This window comes from Mesocricetus auratus, unplaced genomic scaffold (genome assembly GCF_017639785.1).
Source record: "Mesocricetus auratus isolate SY011 unplaced genomic scaffold, BCM_Maur_2.0 Super-Scaffold_100015, whole genome shotgun sequence".
In the NCBI taxonomy this organism is placed as follows: Eukaryota; Metazoa; Chordata; class Mammalia; order Rodentia; family Cricetidae; genus Mesocricetus; species Mesocricetus auratus.
The window spans coordinates 43064067-43082972 of NW_024429198.1; the positions used below are offsets into that span (position 1 = coordinate 43064067).

General features: G+C 47.3%; 1 protein-coding gene across 2 annotated transcripts in view; it reads left to right on the top strand.

Moving 5' to 3' along the window:
- Cables1 (Cdk5 and Abl enzyme substrate 1) overlaps positions 1 to 18906 on the top strand; it is a 111964-nt gene that overhangs the window by 37006 nt on the left and 56052 nt on the right. For both annotated transcript variants that reach the window (XM_040757830.1, XM_040757831.1), the window contains exons 2-3: positions 12562 to 12633; positions 17602 to 17694. In XM_040757830.1, the coding sequence (XP_040613764.1) occupies positions 12562 to 12633; positions 17602 to 17694 (165 nt within the window). The remainder of the gene's footprint in view (positions 1 to 12561; positions 12634 to 17601; positions 17695 to 18906) is intronic.

The window sequence follows — 18906 nt, forward strand, 5'->3', positions numbered from 1 at the left end:
CTCTCTCTGTCTCTCTGTCTCTCTCTCAATAAAAATGAACCTGCTTTGCTTCCTTTCTGAGGAAGACTCCAGTAGCCCTTGGGGATTTCTAATCACGGTGTATTCTGGCATGGCTCTGACTTCAGGACAGGCAGTAGTGATCTGGGGAGGAGGCTAGTCCATGCAGCAGGCCAGTCGGGATCCCTTTACCCAGACAGAGGACGTGTGTGTGAGTGTGTGTGTGTGTGTGTGTGTGTGTGTGTGTGTGAGTGTGTGTGTGTGTGTGTGTGTGTGTGTGTGTGTAGGCCTGACTGGTTCTGTGGCTGCTGACCCAGCCCAGGCAGTATGTCACTGCCCTGACATTTCACAGCTAGCCTGAGGATTTTTCCTCTCTTATGCACCTCTTGCTGCTAGGTGAGCAACTCAGGGCTGTGCCTGCGTCAGAAGCACTTTTCATGGAACAAAGCACGCATCTGGTGAATGCTAGTGAAAGCCGTTCTGACTTAGGACCTAAGGCCTATCTCAGGGAAGTGATATGACTTCCACTAGGGATCCTCTAAGAATTTTGGCTTTAAAGTTTTCGGCACATAACCAATGTTACCTTGTATAATGCAGCACAGGATCACAGGGCTGTGGCTTCAGTAATTTAAAACCCTGAAACAGAAGGAAGCAACAGCAGAATGTTTGGGATTGTGCTTTGAGAGCCTTGTCTTTGCAAAGCATCTTTTTCACAAGAAGCACGGGAGTGGAGGCAGATGCAGATTTACACACAGCTCTGTACAGAGGGATCGTTAAGCAGAAGACCCCCACAGTAAGCCAATGGCACATGGCAGAAGCCTGTCATGTGTTTTAGGACACTACAACCTTTCTTGGCAGTGCAGAGACTATGTCCCTGAGGCAAGGCACATGAGGCTTGTACTCAGGAAATAAGAGATCTTCCCACATCTTAACAGGGATTCCTCAGCGGCTCTGCCATCTAGGCTGGCAAACCTCAAGCCTTTTTCATTAAGCAACCCAAGGGCCTTGAGACGTTTAGTCTTTGAGTCTGGAAAGGAGCCGGGGGGCAGCAAGTTTCCCTAGTTTATAGATAAAGGTGGGATTTTGCTTTCTCCAGCTCCACCTTTTCCCATTCAGCAGGGGGCACTTTCCAAGAACAGGGTCTGGGCCTTGTGAAACAGAATGGAGGCTCAGTCATCAAACATTGCTCACTTGTTATATATAAAGGAGAAGGCAAGTACCATTCTGTGAGAAGTTTGGGACTACCCACCTGCCTGGTAAAGGACTTCCATAGCCAGCCAGACTTGACTGAGTACCTGCTGTTTGCTAAGCCTGGTCCCTTCCCAGGAATGTCACGGAGAAGATGGCACGGCCCTTCCCAGGGCAGCTGGGATTATTTGAATGAGAGTAGCTCCCATGCACTGAGATTCATGCATTCTCTTAACTGTAATCCCCTATAAAATCAAAATCAAAAGCATATATTTGAATACTTGGTGTGGTGGTGTGAATGTAATTGGCCCCCATAATCTCATTGGGAGTGACACTATTAGGAGGTGTGGCTTTGTTGGAGTGGGTGTGGCCTTGTTGGAGGAAGTACATCACTGTAGGGATAGGCTTTAAGGTTTCCTATGTTCAGCATACTGTCCAGTGTATCAGTCAACTTCCTGTTGCCTGCAGGATGTAGCACTCTCAGCTATCAGCACCATGTCTGCCTGCACGCTGCCCTGCTCCTGTACTGATGATAATGGATTGAACCTCTGAAACTATAAGTGGACCCTCTCAAACATTTTCCTTTTAAGAGTTGTATGGTCATGGTGTCTCTTCGCAGGAATAGAAACCCTAACTGAGACAGAAGTTGGTAGCAGAAGTGGGGTTTTGCTGTGATTGGCCTGACTGTGTGTTTGTCTGGAGGAATGGGGACTTTGGGACTTTGTGTTAGGAAAGCATTGGGGTGCTTTAAGCACTGCTTAATGGACCATACTTTTGGGAACATGGAAGACAGTGGTGCTAAGAGTTATTTGAACTACGGGGGCAGGGACTCACTCAAGAGGTTTTAGAGGAGAAGAATTGTAGTGTTTCCTAGAGCTCTTTCTTGTGATATGCGTTGTGAAAGTGGTTACTCTTTGCTGTTGTCCAAAGAGTCTACCTGCGGCTAAAGTGAAGAGTTTTGGGTTAATTTCATTGGCAGAAGAAATCTCAAAATAGCCTCATATAGTCTCTGTTGTGCAGATATTAGTGGTAACACTAATGATGATTTATAATGAAAAGGAGGAAACTGAGGAGGGTAAATTACAAAATATATATTTTGAGGAGAAAAAGAGCACCAGGAGGTGGAATGGAACTAAGTTCTGTGTTCAAGGAGATAAGCAGATAAGAAATGGAATAAAGGGAGTGGTAACCTCAGGGCAAGATCTCACCCAGCTAAGTTTCCAACTGGTGAAAAGAAACTAAAGAAAAGCTTAGAGCTGGGTGTGGTGGCTACATCTTTTAATCCTGGCACTGGGGAGACAGAGGTTGGTGGATCTGAGTTTGAGGCCAGCCTGGTTTACAGAGCGAGTTTCAGGACAGCCAAACTTGGGCACTGAAGGACAGAAAGCTGGAGAAGACGTAATTAAACAAGGGGCCCATGTAAGCAGCAGAACTTAGCAGCTTTGACAGTGTGGTTCTGGCTTTAGAGTTAAGAATAGAAGAAACGGGTCATGGAATTTGCCCCAAGACTAAGGAAAGCTGCTGAGGTCAGGCATGTGTCAGGGGTGTCCCTGAACGGAGGCCTAATAGAGAGGTCATTGTCATTGCGTGAGCTGTGGAGTTGGAAAACACAAGATGTTGGGGATGCCAGAGCCATGAGACACCTGCTGAGGAGAGCTGCTCACAGGCAGTGGAGCCAGCCCAAGAGAAGTGTGTTACAGTCAACAAAGCTGAAAGGAGTTGGAGATCTGAAGAGCATTTTGACATCAGACATGGAGATGCAGAGTTTGGAGTTTGCCAGCTGGTTTTCGGTCTTGCTTTGGTTGAGTATTTCCTTGTTATACTCCCTTCCCTGTGTTCTGGAATGGTAAAGTATACCCAGTGCCATTATGTGTTGGAAGTATGTGATGTGCTTTTTGATTTTGCTTTTGATTTTATAGGGGATTACAGTTAAGAGAGTGCATGAATCTCAGAGGAGACTCAGGATTGGAACTGTTATTGACTGTGGGGATTTCGGAAGTTGGGCTAAATGCATTTGCATTTTGATATTTTTGAATGCTTATGGGGGCCAGCGAGTATGGAATGCGGAGGTTTGAATGTAATTGGCCCCCATAATCTCATAAGGAGTGACACAATTAGGAGGTGTGGCTTTGCTGGAGTGGGAATGGCCTTGTTGGAGGAAGTGTGTCACTATGGGAACAGGCTGTGAGGTTTCCTATGTTCAGGATACAGCTCAATGTCTGTCAACTTCCTATTGCCTGAAAGATGTAGCACCCTCAACTATCAGCACCATGTCTGCCTGCATGCCAGCATGTTCCCTGTGCTGATAATAATGGACTGGACCTCTGAAAGTATAAGCGAGCCCCCTTACTTAAACGTTTTCCTTGTAAGAGGTGCATGGTCATGGTGTCTCTTCAAAGCAATGGAAACCCTAATTATGACACTTGGTTCCCAGCTGGTGCAACTGTTTGTGAAGGATTAGGAGGTGCGGCCTTGTTGGAGGAGATGTGTCACTGGGGTTAAGTTTGCAGTTTTCAAATGCCCCTGCCATTCCCAGTTAGTGTTCTCTTCCTGGTGCTTGTGGGTCAGCATGTGAGCCCCTGCTCAGTTCCATGCCTGCCTCCTGCTGCCGTGTTCCCTGCTGTCATGGTCATTGACTCACCCTCTCAAACTGTAAGCCCCAAACAAACTCTTTCTTCTCTAAGTTCCCTTGGTTGCGGTGTCTTATCAGAGCAGTAGAAAAATGAGCTAATATACAAGTCCTCTGTCTAGTCTTGCTTGGCCTTGTGGGGAGGGAGGAGATTGGTCAATGGGCACATGACACAACACTAAGGCAGATAAGTTATGTGCTTGGGATCATCTTGAGGATATACTAAGAATTTATGTTTTTTCTTTTGTTAATAACAACCATCTAAACAGATGTGGTCCTTGTGGCCTCAGCTTGTCCCCTGTTTCTGTAATTAAGGTCTCTGTCCTCACTTCCCACACCTGTGAAGAGATGACTCTGCTCTCCAGTGGTCCAGCTCATAGCCAGGAACATTATGAGAGTGGGTTCCACGCAGGGAAACAGAACATCAAGGCAGGAAGGGTTTGGCACGGCTGCTCCCCAGGGTCCCTTCCTGTCCACCTAGCTGTTCTGTCCCTGTATGTGTGTGACACGCAAGTGTACCATACTTTGTTCTTACCTGAAGCTCTTGTGGTCCACCCTAGTCCCAGCTCTCCAGGCTAAATGGCCTGCTTTCCCTTGCTCACTGGCCTTTGTAAGGTCTCCATGCAAGGATGGCCAAGAGAGGTCATTGCTCAGGGGCTCATTATGATATCTTCCAAGAGTGCCGAGGCAGGAGAATAAGGGAATTAACTGGAGTATCACTCACCATTGACCACAGCAGGGTGCTGAAGGAGTGGAATCAACTGTCCTTCTCATTAGAATCCCCTGGTGGTTTAAAAAACTTCCTTTCAGCCAAGCCCAGACAAGTAAGGCAGCCTCTCTGGAGGCCTGCCCAAGCGGCAGACTGTTCAAGGGGCATTCCCATATGCAGCTCGGAGGAGTGCACTGGCTTACGGTGCATTCCGTGTTTTACACAAGCACACACATCAAGGCCCAGGGGTCAGCTTTTAGCGTATCACAGCCTGGTCCTAACTCTTGGGCCAGGGCTTTGTACTCCGTGGTCAGTACCCGCTGCTTCACCTAGTCCTTCTAAGACACTCTGGCCACATCGGGTTCTGCCTCCCTCTACCCTCCCTCTCAAGAGTCCTCAGAGTCATTGCTGGCCAGGATGAAGACAGCAGCCACCAGGGAGCCTTTCAGCATGGTCAGACCACGGAGACCACTTGCCTGGGGACAGGATGGATGATGGATGACCGCTGTTCCTGCCCTGGAAACGGGGAGGCAGCGTCTCTCTTGTGCTCTTCCGCTGTAGGTCTGCTGGCTCTGGGTCCTCCTCGCCCAGCCTCTCTGTCCACCCTGTAGTTCTCTTCCCTTACCCCAGCGACCTCCTCTTAAGTTCTCGGTGTATACAAATGGCTTTATTAGACCATGGCCACTCTGTCCATCTGCAGGTCCCTGGAGTATACAGTGACTTCCCTGCCAGTGAGCTGTGAGTGCTTAGTTCTGAGTAGAGGAATTTGGATTCGTGGGGGTATATTTAGAGATGTAGATATACTGTCATGAATCTCAGCTCCTTTGTAGCTCAGAATCCTGTGTTTAGGGTTTAGTGTTTTGAGATGAGTCTGAAATGCCTTCAGGAAGCTGGCTAGCACATGGACGGTAAATGTGAACCACACTGGGGCCCTTGTTTATAATTATCGGACAAGAGGATGACCCCTACGTGCAGTCATAGGTACTTTGATTCGGTGACTTCAGCACATAATACTTCCGTTTGAGTCTTGCTGGTCTATTACTGAATGTCTGTGTGGTTAATAAAGTAGCATGCTATTTTAGTCCAAGGCTAAGTATTCTTTATCAGTCATCAAGATATTTGCTCATCAGCTGTGCCTATGAGAAAGGGGTGGCCTAGTAATGCATTTAGCCTAGGAAACAAATTGCATGGTGAAAGTGGCTGGTTAAGCTGGCTGCCTGCCCTTAGCCACCTCATCCACACAGCTTCCTGACGATAGAGGGTTAGGGAAAATATGTTACTACAGATCTTGGAAGGATCTAGCATGGTAAGGAAGGGGTGGAGATGAACAGTATAGCTAGCTCCCAAGACACACTGAAAGGATCTCTGTACTCTGATATCAGGTCTCCACTGATTTTTCCTAGGGCCTGTTTTTAGCCCAATGAAAGACCCCTTTGAGTCTATACTTAGAGGACAACCAGAGATAATTGGCTGAACGGGAGGGGTTGAGTGAGTGAAGGAGGAGGGGGGAGGCTGAGGATCGAGGAAGGAACAGAGTTGAACAGGCCTGCGGGTTTCCATACCCTCTCTAATGCTTACCTGCCTCCAAAAGCTGGGACCAGTAAAGTCCACAGAACTCTAAGGATGCCTGAAAACCATTTGTAGTCAATGCTCTATCAGTTTATCAAAACTGCATCTATTGATGCTGAAACTCTGAACCTCCGAAGTTACGTCTGAAACCTGTGTATCCTATACCACAGAGCGAGGCACGCCCGTGTCTTTAACAGGAAACTTGACTAATGAACTAATGAGCTACCAGGGTGATGTTGGGGGGAGAGCTGTTAAGCTGGGAAGTCTATCAGTACCCTAGTCCTCAAACCCCATCAGATCTGAGAAGGATACGTGTAAGAAGGGAGACAGCTTCTTGGCTATCCAGGCAACTGCCCCAGGCTCTCCTTGGCCATCAAGGCCGTATCTGTCCTCAGTTGCCACACCCAGGAGACCTGACGGACTTTTCTGTGGAGTAGGAAGTGGGACAATCAGTTCCCAGTGTCCCACCCATCCACTGTGGACAGGGTCTTGGCAGCAGGCAAGGAGCAAGCAAGGCAGTGTCCCCTGGTCCTGCTGTCTTTCGGGGGGGGGGGGGGGAGTTCCACAGCTTTCTTGAAGGAGATACAGGATGCAGCCAGGAGCTCGCATGTCTCCAGCATAAGAAGTTTTTTTTGTAGACTGGCACTCCCCTGATCCATGTCTAAAATCCATATATGAGTGAGTACATACCATGTTTGTCTTTTTGTGACTGGGTTACCTCACTCAGGATGGTTTCTTCTAGTGCATCACCATCCCTGGGGAAAGGAGTGGGGATTGGGGGAGGGGGGAGGGGTTGGTGGGAGGACATGGGAGGAGGAGAGGGAGAGGGACCTGGGATTGACATGTGAAGCAACCTTGTTTCTATTTAAATTTAAAAATAAAGCCATGAAAAAGAAGTCTTTTTATTAAAATGCCACATTCTCAGATCTCTGAAGCATTTGAGGACCAGGAGATCATTATGTTAGGTATATCTAAACTAGACAAATATTATTTAGGCTTAACTTGAGAATATATATATATATATATATTCTCATATATATGTATGTATGTATACACACCACACACACATATAACAGTTTTCTGTGTGACTTACTTTATTGAATTAGCTACAGCTTACCAATGTTAGTAAAAGCAAGGAGGTTAGACATATATTTTTATATTGGTCTTTGTTAGTCTGAATAGACCTTAGATAAGGAGAGACCATTTGTCAGACTGTTTAGGTCATCGTAGGAATATCTCAGTCTCTGGTATTCAGCTGTGGTCCTAACCATCGAGCATAACCATAATCTGTGGAAGGCAAAACCACAGATTACATTTTACAGAATCTGGCTGTCAGCAAACTACATCCCTGTACATGGATGCATGGAGGTGCAGCTTTAATACCTCATTTTTAAATCCTATCTTTCATTAACCTTATTTTTAGGACAGGAATGACCACATAGAAATCCATCCTAATCTAAAATGACTCGGAGACCTGATGTCTCCTGGGTGGGGCCACTCCATGTGGTCACCTTTATTCCAGATGGTGGCGAAGTCGTATGACCTCCCTCTTCTCAGTCCTTTGTCAAAACCGAGACTGCCTATGTGTTGTTTTCCAGAGTAGTTCTAATATGGAGCTGCCAGCTTTAAGTTAACTTTTGTTACAAATTTTTAACCATACCCAGTTTCTTAGCTTTTTTTGTTTAGTAATTGCACAAAATAAACTGCCTCTGTCATCACGAGACTCAGCAAAGTCCATACAAACTAGTACATGCGCAATAGACTTTTTAACAGAAAGACAATCAAAACTTTTCCCCAGAAGCTGTGTCAGATGGCCAACTTACAAATCATGAAATGAGAGTGGACATTCCCAGGTGGAGGAGGGATCCTGCCACCACCTATCCAATGCCTGGGCTCCTGCATGCTAAACTGTAGCCACAGTGGGGAGACCCATGTAGTGCTGCCCCCTCCTCACGGCAAACCAATGTGTGCCACCCGGTTGTGAAGGGGAAGCTGGCTGTAGAGGAGCAGTGGCGGGGAGGGAGGGAGAGGCAGGAGCCATGTAGCGAATCCAGCTGGCTTGTTACACATTGTAACACACGCAAGAACGAGACCTCAAGAGGGAGAGCTGGCAGAAGAAGCGGAGAGTGGGAAGGGAAGGGACAGAAGTACGGAGCCCCAGAATCCTGCGTGAATTTGGAGAAATTTTGCAGCAGTTGAGAAACAGATGTAGACTCGGCACTCCCAATTCCCAGACTGTGCTGAGACTGAAGACTAAGGTGTCCTCTGTGGTAAGCCTGGGGTCAAGCGGTGGGTGGGGGAGAGCTCCTGAGTCCAGGTGAGATTTGACTGCTTCGTTGGCCACTTCTCCAGTGACCCTGTGGGTTCCCGCTTGACCTCAAGCCCCTCACCTGGAGACGGGCAGGTAGGCCATGTTTCCCAAGGCAGCGGTCACACTGTTTATGTGGACACACATTCGTATCTTCAGGATGAGCCTGGATTGCCTGGGGCCTGGATTATGCCTGCTCCTGAGGAGTAGTCACAGAGCTTTTAGGGACTGCTAAGGGTGACTTCAGGAGGAAGGGTCACAAATGCTGCATCACATTCAACAAGGCACTCTTTAGTGGTCACCCCCAAATCCTGTTCTACAAAGGGGGGCTCCGAGCGTAACAGGATTGGTTGAGACTGCTGGTATCTGTAAGTTACATTTATTCCTGCTTGTGGCTGTTGTGTCTAGTGATGTTTAGGTATGCCCCCCTGTTAGTATTTTACTTCTAGCTTAAAGGCTTGGATTGGTGCTGGAGATAACACTACTCTTCCACTGATAAGGAGACATGGGCAATAAGGCAGGGCACAGAGATCCGCTGGGCACCAATTTTACAGGTGCCAACATCTGTCTCTGCTTCCTAGGAACCATGCTGAAGATGAGTGTGGATTTTGTTACATTTAAGGTGGGTTTCAGCGTGGAGGGGCCACATCTCTGCCAGGCTAAGGAACAATGCATTTGGGAGTAACTCTACTATTGGGGATCGGAGCTCATACAGTTAGACTCTTTATTTCTATTTCAAAATATTTTCACGATATTCAGTTATATGTATGTTTGTGTGTGGGGGGATGCCTGTAGAAGCTAGAAACTTCAGATAACCCTGGTTATCTGTAATTACAGGTGCTTGACTATCATGTGACTCAGGCCTGCAGGAGCAGTAGGCACGCCTAACTGCAGAGCCGTCTTCCAGCCTAGTTCTTCCAATTTTATAGATGGAAAAACTGAGGCCCAGGCGTGCCCCTTTGCGTGATTATGAGCCTTGTGGATGGGGTGGGAGCATTTGCTGCTGAGAGATGCAGTGAGCTAGAATGTGCTGTTGTAATCCCAGCCTGGCCCCCTGGTCCAGCCAGACTCAGCACTTTAAGAGGCTGGGCCTCACTTGCCAGCCTTTCTTAGGTCTAACTGGGACTTACTTTGACAGTTGGTCTTAACTGATGGTGCAGATGCCCAGAGCCGTATCTGCAGGGTGCTGTCATGGCAGTTCCCGAAAGCTGAGTTAGTGTTTGCACATTCCCCAGGAAATTGCCTACCTCTAAGATAACTTCCGTACCTTGGGTTCCCAATAAGATTGGCTGCATCTCTGACAGCTGTAGCTGGCTGTTGTTGACCTGGCCATTTTGTGTGGTTGTAAATTCGGTGTTACGTTAACCACTTGAGGAAGCTGTGGGTCCTGTTTGTCACCAAGACAGTGGGGGTCATGTTAGGAAATTAGTTAATGTGACTGGTGACACATTAACTAATGTGATCTGAGACAACTAAATTAGAACAGTTTACAGTTAAAGAAAAAAGGGAAATTTGGGTGCACAAACACCTTTTAAAGTGATTTGAATAATTATTAAATGTTAAGATAGGTCTTGGAAAATTGATGAAACCTTTGAAAAGGTTGCAAAGATGTTTCTGGTTGTCTTATAAAAGACTGGCTGTGGGGTAGCTGTTCAAATTTGTATATACACATACAAAGAAAGCAAAATAAACAAATAAATCTACCTGCATCTTCCTTGGTTCTTTGGAGCAATCTAGAATATGGCTGTTTATTAAGATGAGTGGCATGTTCTTAATGTAAATTTCATCAATCATTGTAAGAAATCAGCTTTTCCATTTAGTCCCGTTTTCTTCTTAGGGTAAAGATGGCATCCCATCCACTCTCTTGCCTAAAATCATTGGCCGTTGTTCAGACAGACTTATTTAAAGTCACCACCAACTCTCCCTGCTGCATCTATACCAGATATCCTAGTTAACGAGGACCAGTCTTATTTCAGCCTGCCAAAAGTAGCTAGATTGAGGGGGTTTGGGCAGGCGCTATGCAGTTTAACCACCCAGAAAAGTTAGATTAGGGGGGGGTGGGTTGGGCCGGCTCTATGCAGTTCAACGACCCAGAAAAGTTCCTGTCCTGCACATTGTGCCGAGTATTCTTTCTCACTGGCCTCTGAGGGCTACCCCCATCATTTGTTTCCAGTACTCTGGAAGTGTCATGGTCTTCCTGAGACAGGAACTTCTTTACAGCTCTAGTGCTTTTGAGTTTTTTTTTTTTTAAGGAAGGTGGAAGCACTTGCCATACAAACATGAGGGCCTGAGTTCAGTACCCAGAGCCCATGTCAACAGCTAGGCAGGCTGACATGCATCTATGTGCTCATGTAATGGAGACAGGAAACTCCCTGGAGCCCACTGGCCAGCCAGCACAGCTGAACCCGTGAGCCCCCACCCTAGTAAAACACCTTGTGTGGTGGTCTGAATGTAATTGGCCCCCATAATCTTATAGGGAGTGGCACTATTAGGAGATGAGGCTTTGTTAAAGTGGGTATAGCTTTTTTGGAGGAAGTGTGTCGCTGTGGAGGCGGGCTTTGAAGTTTCCTATGCTCAGGACACTACCCAGTGTCTCAGGCTGCTTCTTGTTGCCTTCCTGGCTACATGTGGCAGCTCCTTCTGTAGCACTGGGTCTGCCTGCAGTGAAACTGTAAGCTGCCATCTGGATTAAATCTCTTCCTTTAGAAGAGTTGCTGTGGTCATGGTGTCTCTTCTCAGCAATAGAAACCCTAACTAAGACACCTTGTCTGCAAAAAAAGTGGGCAGTTCCTCAAAGGAACAGCACCCCAGGTTGTCCATCAGTCTCCACATACATGTGGACAGACACGGGTACACAAGTGATAACATATGCTTTTACATGTGGACAGACATGGATATACAGATGATAAAATATGCTCTTAAAATTGAATTTCCATCACTTCCTGGGTTCAAGGGATGGATGTTTGAGTTCTTAACAGCATATGCTCAGGAAAGCTTATGGTTCCTCAGAGCTCCTGTATATTGTAAGAGGCATCACATGGTTTCTATCATGAATTTTCATGAAAAAAAATTTGCCAAATTTTCAGTTTGGCAATTGAACCTTGAAGCTTCTACAATTACCACTAAGAGGCCTTTTCCCAAGGAGCATGGTCAAGATGCAGGCAAACAAAACGGGTCTGGCATCCCTGCAGGGCAGGGGGACAGCAGCTCTTAAAGACAGCTTCTGTCTAAGTCTGTTTGTTTATTGTTATATGTGGGGTGTGGGGCAGGTGCACAGTGCCACCAAGGCCATGTGACAGTCAGATGGCAAACTTGTGGAGTCCAGTCTCCCAGAGAGATGAACTCTGAGGACACTGAGCCATGCCACCAGCACTCCTTTCCTTTCGACATTTCTTTTACTATTCGAGGTCATACCATCCCTTCCTCTGAGTCCTCCCTGTAGTCCTCCCTGCTCTTTCTAATTCATGGCCTCTCTTTTCATTTGCTGTTATATGCATATATGTGTATACATACATATATATTCCTAAGTACATAAACATCATCTGCTCCATCTATATAGTATATAAGATCTATATGTTATAAGTATATATGTAGGTGTATGTTTTCGGGGCTACTTGGTATTAGATAATCAGTTGGTGTGTTCCTGTCTGGGGAAGACTGTTTCTCCCACTGTCGGCATTCCTTAGCTGCCTGTAGTTCTTTGTGAAGGGTTGAGGTCTCCTGCTCCCCTACCCAACCCTTGTACACCGTCACATGTCCATGCGGTCAGCTCATGTTTGGGCAGTCTGTTGGTGAGGCTTTATGGGGGTAGCATCTGACATTCCTAGGAGACTGTGCTCAGCAAACGCCCTGGTCTTCTCTCTGCCACCTCTCCCACAATGTTCCCAGAACCTGGGGTGTGGGCTGTTTTGTGTCCACTGGGACTGGGCTCCACAATTCTACATTTTGATTGGTTGTGACTTTCTGCAGTGGTCAGCATCTGTTGGAAAGAGAAGTGTCCTTGGTGGGGGCGAGGACCACTCTTATCTGTGGGTGCAAGGACAGTTGTTTAGGATGTACTGCGGGAATTATGCTGTTTTTTTTCCTGATAGCCACAAATTTGCACAGTTGTTTGATCAGTTTTACTGGGCACTAGTAACCTCTGGTTTTTTGTCTCTCTAGACGTCGCCTCATCTCCCAGAGATCGTCTTTGGAGACCCTGGAAGATATTGAAGAGAATGCCCCTCTCCGGAGGTAAGTTCTCCATGCTTCATATATTCATATGTTGTAACAGCTGCCAGTACTTGGGTGATTTTTTTGTTTTGTTTTGTTTCTGACCTTCTGAATTAAATTTTGAGGATAAGCATTTGGCTCCCAGGGACAAAGAATTCTCAGTGTGGAACCTCAACCCTGAAGAGGTGAAAACTAGGACACCCCACTAATAGACGGGAGCAAGGTCTGCCTGCAGATTTCATGGCTCTTTTTCTTGTGGTTACCTCTGGGGTTGGTGTTCCACGGAGTATGCTGAGAATGGCACCAAGGCCTTGGTGTGCCAATCGGCATGCTAACCGGCATGCTAACCAGCATGCCAATCGTCTGCAGTGCCTCTGAGTCTCAGCCCCAGCTGCCCTTTGCATCTTAAAAGTGGCTGTTTATGGAAGCAGGGCCATATTTACCCCAGTATTACACAGAGCTTAAGATCTTCAACTTCACTCTCAGCAGGAGAAGCAACCAGATCTCCTCAGGGGTGACTGTGACGTCACTCCCTAGCTAGTTGCTGGGGCAACCTGATGAAGATAGTTGCAAGTACTCCCTTGGGTTTGGAAGCATTCCATCCCATTTTTTTTCTACCGGATTACAAAAGTGCTGGCAAGGCACATTTTTGGGATGACAGCAATTGCTTGTGACTGGCAGGTTTCCCTCCCCTCACCCTGCCCTCCCTGTTGGCCCACATCTTTGCAGAGGTCCAGCCAGGTTTTCCTTGTGAAGGAGAAGCCGCTTGCATGCCGTGTCTTCTTGCCTTCTCCCTGTAGCCCCAGGCTGGCAAGGGACAAGTGTGTGGTTCCATCCTCTGAAATAGCCAAGGCCAGGGAGGCAGCTGTGGCTTCACCGTGAGGACTGAGGGGCGGAGGGCAGACAAGAAGACCCACGGGAGGCTGGCAGCTCCTGTGGACTGGCATTAGCCCTTCCTGAGCCTGCATCTGTCTTCCATCCGCTTGGCTACGTTCCAGGGTGTAACTTCCCCCTGGAGACCGGGTAGTGCCCCGGTGGAGGGCAGAGCCGTGTTCTGAGAGGGCTCCTCACCAACGTGGGAAGCAGAGGAGCAGACCCAGATACCAGGTGACTGTGAGCCTGGTCACCTGATGTCTGTGTTTGCTTCTCTGCCAGGGGCTGACAGGCTGGCCTCTACTTTTGAAGTCTTTGGAAATATACCGGGCTCCCAGAAACCCCGAAGGACATGTTCTGTGAGGCTGTATTTCAGTCTGGGAGAAGCCATTTCCCTGAAGGCACCACACATCAGCCCCATTAAAATGCAAGGCAGGGAATTGGCTTTGATCCAAGTAATTGGTGAGCAAGGAGGAGGGACACCAGGGGCCATGAGTGGCTTTGGTCTGAGAGTGGGAAATCATCTCCACCCAAGTCTCCCCCACCCCCACCTGCAGCAGAGAGGGAACCAGCGAGGAGAGACAATGGGGGGGCAGGGTGTCCAGAAGCAGGTGTTTGGAGTTGTGTGGGAACTGCCAGCAGAACAACTCCAGCCAATCAGGGCAGAGGTAAAACTTGCCCCCACTAGGGTTCAAGACTGGGCTGTTGTGTCCCCGGGAAATTAGAGGGCTGAGGGAGACTTGGGTGCCCCGTTATCCCTGAGACCTCCTCTTAGATTTACCCAGACTGGAAGAAGAGTGAAATCACTTGTTCTACAGTAACTGACTTCTCCCAGATCGTTGTCCGGAACTTCAAAGGAAATTTGTGTAAATGCAGGTATCTAAAAGTAACCTGAAATCAAGGCAGTTTTAGAAGTCTTTATTTCTCCAAATGAACTTCAAAAACAAAACAAACAACTCCTCAGGGCCAGTGAGATGCTCACTGGGGGAGGGCTCTTGCCACTGGTCCTAATGGCCTGAGTTTATCCCCGGGACCTATATAATAGAAGAGGACAACCTATATATAGATTGTTCTTTATTTATCTCCACACAAGTGCTGTGTAGCCTTCGTGTACCCCATCAATCTCCACATATATACATAAATAAGCGAATGAGGGTAGCGACGACAAAAAAGAGGTAGGGGAAGGCTTGCTAGTTGGGAATGTAGGACTCACTCGGACAAGCCTCAGTCCTCCCATCTGTAAAATAGGAGGGCCTAGATAGGCTGAGCTATGAAGTTGTTTTGCAGCCTCTGACAGGAAGTGCCCCAGGAATGGCACCCAAGTGATCTGGGAACTGTGGGGGTGGAAGGAAGGCTCTAGCCTAGCTTGCCTTCAAGGTTAGCGAGTAAAACAGTTGCCTCCAAGGTGCCTATTAAAACTTGAGCATAATTAAGTGTATCCTCTAATCAGTGCTAACGAGGAAGAGCTAAACTTTCATTGAATTGGTTTTTAATTTCATTCTCTCCTAATTTAATTTTGCATCACGCAAGAGTATGCTTTTAAATAGGTATTTACATGTTAATGTAGGCAGTTCTGCGAATCAGCCCTTTGCCTAACCTGTTGTCACCTGCGGCCCAGGATTCCAGTTTCCTGGGCAATTGTTGCTAATGGCGCTCTCCATCCCCTGCCTGGTGTTTGGGCTGAATGCTTTTAAAAGCAGCCCAGCAGCAGCTTGCTGAGTAAGTCCTGTCAGTGAGCGCACAGAGCTGACATCCAGAGATGCGTCTTTTATTGTTATCCTTTGTCTAGTACGTCACGGTCAGTGCTTCCTGTGCTCACCCAGGGTGATCACCGGGGACCCTAGGGCATTCTAGTCCCTGGAGCAGCCTTGATTGACCTCCGGGGTCATAGCAGCCACCAGCACCTGTCTGCTTTCTTAGACTGACTTGGTTGATGGGGTTGGCGCTACCACTGTTGACGTCATTATTCCAGCCACCTCCTTACCCGGCTGGCCCTCCCAGCCGCCTGTGGCCCATTGCTGACTTCCAGGAACCGTGGTCTCTCTCCTTGATGTCATTAGTTCCCACTAGGATCCAGAGCTTGTCAGGTGACAGGCTTGGTGAGCTCACCACCTGCTCCCTATCTAGCTCTCAGCCTGCTTCCTCTCAAGACTGGCTGGTTTGTGGGTGGGGCAGAGTGAGGGACGAGGACACTCTTAAACCCTTGGCCCTACCCAGACCCCCTGGAGGCACAGCTTCTTTTATGTCTGTGCTTCAATGATTCTTTTCTGCGAATCAGCCCCATGTTTCCAGAATCAGCAACCCCATGTTTCCAGAACCTTCTGTATAAGACAGAAGGAACCTTGTAGACCTAAGCAGTCATTCTGGTGTCAGCATGGAGGCAGTTTGCTTCCAGAAAGCAGTCTCAAGAAATTCCTTTTAAAGCTGTGAATTCAGAGCCTTTGATAAGGGCTGCTGGGTCGAGAATATGGAGCTCACCTAGCTCACAGCTTATTAATAATATAACACTTGAAATTTGCATATGATGTGCCCATGTGTGTGTGTGCATGGGTAAGGGCACTCATTCCAGTGGGTTTCTTGGCAGTTTATGAAACACAGGCACACATCCGTATGTATTCATTTAATTTTCACAGTAATTAATGGCAATGGGGATTGCAAGTGTCGCTAATACAGTTAGTTGGGAGCCCTGAGTGGTCTGTAACGCCAGCTGCCTAGAATCATGGTTACAGTGATTTCGGGGTTGGAGGTCCGGAGGGCCATGCCTCGGCTGAGGCGTCAGCCCACTCTGATGGGAAGCGGGGCCTCCCCTCTGGACACACAGCCCATGGAAGGACTTTTCCTGGTAAAAGCCACTAAACCACTGGTCTCTCGCCTTTTCTGGGCCTGCATGACTCACTTCGGTGGGGTTTATTCAAGCGAGGTTATATTTTGGGTTGTTCTTATTGTGATGTGTACTCTTAAGAAAAGCCTTCCAAAAAGGCTAGCCTCTGCTGGAAGGGTTGGTTAGGGTAGATGGGGATGGACCAGGCCTTCCCTCACCTTGGAGATTTCCCTGGGGGAGAGAAAAGACTAGGATTGTCAGGTAGGTCTAGAACCTTGTTCCCCAGTTAGCTCCCACATGTGTCCCACGCCCCTTCTGCTGTTAACTTTATATCCCATGGAGACATCTCCTCCCTCGAGACAGAGCTAACTATATTCAGATGCTGTAGCCACCCAGAGCTCAGTGTGGGCTTTGGGGACCTGGATTTCCAGAACCTGTTTTTGGAAGTGTGAGGTTATGGGCACCCACATCCTACAGGAGGAACCAGCTCTTGGTCTCATAGTCAGGAAGGATTTTAATAGGAGTAGCCTCATTGTGGTGGGATTTTCGGCTTTGGTGGTGGTGTCTGTGGTTTGTAAGTTAGAATTTATCACATTACTTCAACAATCACTGACCACAAGGAAGCTTTCTCAGCCGTGGTCTGTCAGAGAAACAAGCAATGTTGCCCATTCTCAGGGGGATTCTGCTTCTTAAATCCAGGTCACTTTGGTTCAATAGAGAAGTATTTATTAAAATTTGTTCTGAAGGGAACAGCAAATACCTAGGTCTTAATTCTCATTTGGATTTAAGCTGTGAGTTCCCAGGTGGAGTCAGGAGTCGGGGCAACTGTCCAAAGTGTTCAGGCCAATTCCCACTCCAGAGGAAAAATGACTCAGGGTTGCTTTTAAAATGAACTTTGCATGTTATCCCTCCAGCCCCAAGTCTTTGAAGTTTGCAGTGTTCGGTTCCCTTTACCTGTGCTGATTTAGGGTCTTTCTTTTAGGATGACAACAAGACTATTGTCCTTGGGATCCATTTAGGTTACATTATTGTAACTGAGGACAATGGTTTCCTTTAGCTAGCTTTTCACAGACTTATATTAAATGTTATCAGTGTTATCAAGGAAATTGCCTGTCATTGGGTTTTTTAAGTTTCCTTGGTCCCTACTCTGGCTGTATTGTCTTCATTACCCTCCCCTCCCCCACTCCTGCCTGATAAGGGGTGACTCAGCCATTTGTCTGGTCTTTCCTTCCTGCCTTTGTGTCGATACGTCTCAGTTGTCGTATTTTTTTTTAAATGACTTTTTTTTTTTCCAGATGTCGAACACTCTCAGGTTCTCCCAGACCAAAGAATTTTAAGAAGATTCATTTTATCAAGAACATGCGGCAGCATGATACCAGGAATGGCAGGTACCACACTACACCAGCATAAAGCTGCCAGGGCCCCTGGATGGATGGCCAGGGGACGGGAGGGGACTGTTTGAGTGACCAGAGCTGAGCAGGGCATCCCCAGACATCTCCACCCGGAGAGCCCGACTTCTAGAGACCTGACGAGAGGCTTGGACCAGAAACTAGCTGGTGTTCTCACAGGACGCCAGTGTGTTTGATAGAAAGCGTTGAGCAGAGAAACTATCGCTTTCTTTTTGTTTTTCTGCCTTGTCGGTTTTGTTTTCATCATTCACCAGTACTGTCTGGGCTGGTCCATAAAAACTGCCAGATCTGTGCCTGAACTTGGCCTTGGCTGTGGCATAGGCGACTCCTTAGGAGAGTCGAAATCTGAACTTTGGCTGGCGGGTCTTTCCTTGGCTTCCGGGCCTGCTGACATCTAGCAGAGAGCTTTCTCCAGCCCTTCATTAAACAAGTTACCCATCCATCCAAGACCTCTGGTGTCCACCAATGCCCTCTGAGCCTTAGGGATGGCTCCTCTTAGCTGACATACTGTCCTGAGCAGGTGGCCTGGTGCCAAGCCCACCTCATCTGATCGGATTTCTAGAAGATCACGTGGTCTCACTAATACTCTCCAATTCTTACAAAACAAAATTGCTGAGATGTCCCTCAGAGATGTTCCTTAAAGCCAGCATCCCTGTTATTCTGAGGGTAGGGAATACAGTTTACATCTTATGGAATAATACTAAGGGATAAGTTTTAAAAGGCCTGCCGTCTTAATGCTATGTTTTGAGCCTTTTACAAACAAGGAAAATAATTTTATAACCACTGTGATCATTTCAGAACAGCACAGTTGGAGTCTTCATATCCCTTTGCAGACTTTAGTGTGGATTGCCCCAGTCTGTTCTCTGGCCAGTGTCCACATTTTGCAATGCTCGGAATTTTTGTTTTCACTTTGATGCTCACTGTCTCCTTCAAATCATTGTGCCACATTCGTTCAGTCACCGTTTTGTTTGCTTTTGAGGGTGTTTCTAGTGCCATTTTTAGTCTTTATTTAAACCTTTGAGTTTATCTCTTTAACTATAACATAGACACAGAAAGGCTGTAATTCCCAAATAAAATCAATAAAGAAGCCAAAGAGATGACCCCAATTTAAAGGATTCCACTTTCAAGCCTGACCATCTAGGCACACCATCAGAGGGGTCCCAGGCATGGTTAGACAGTGAGAGAATGTAG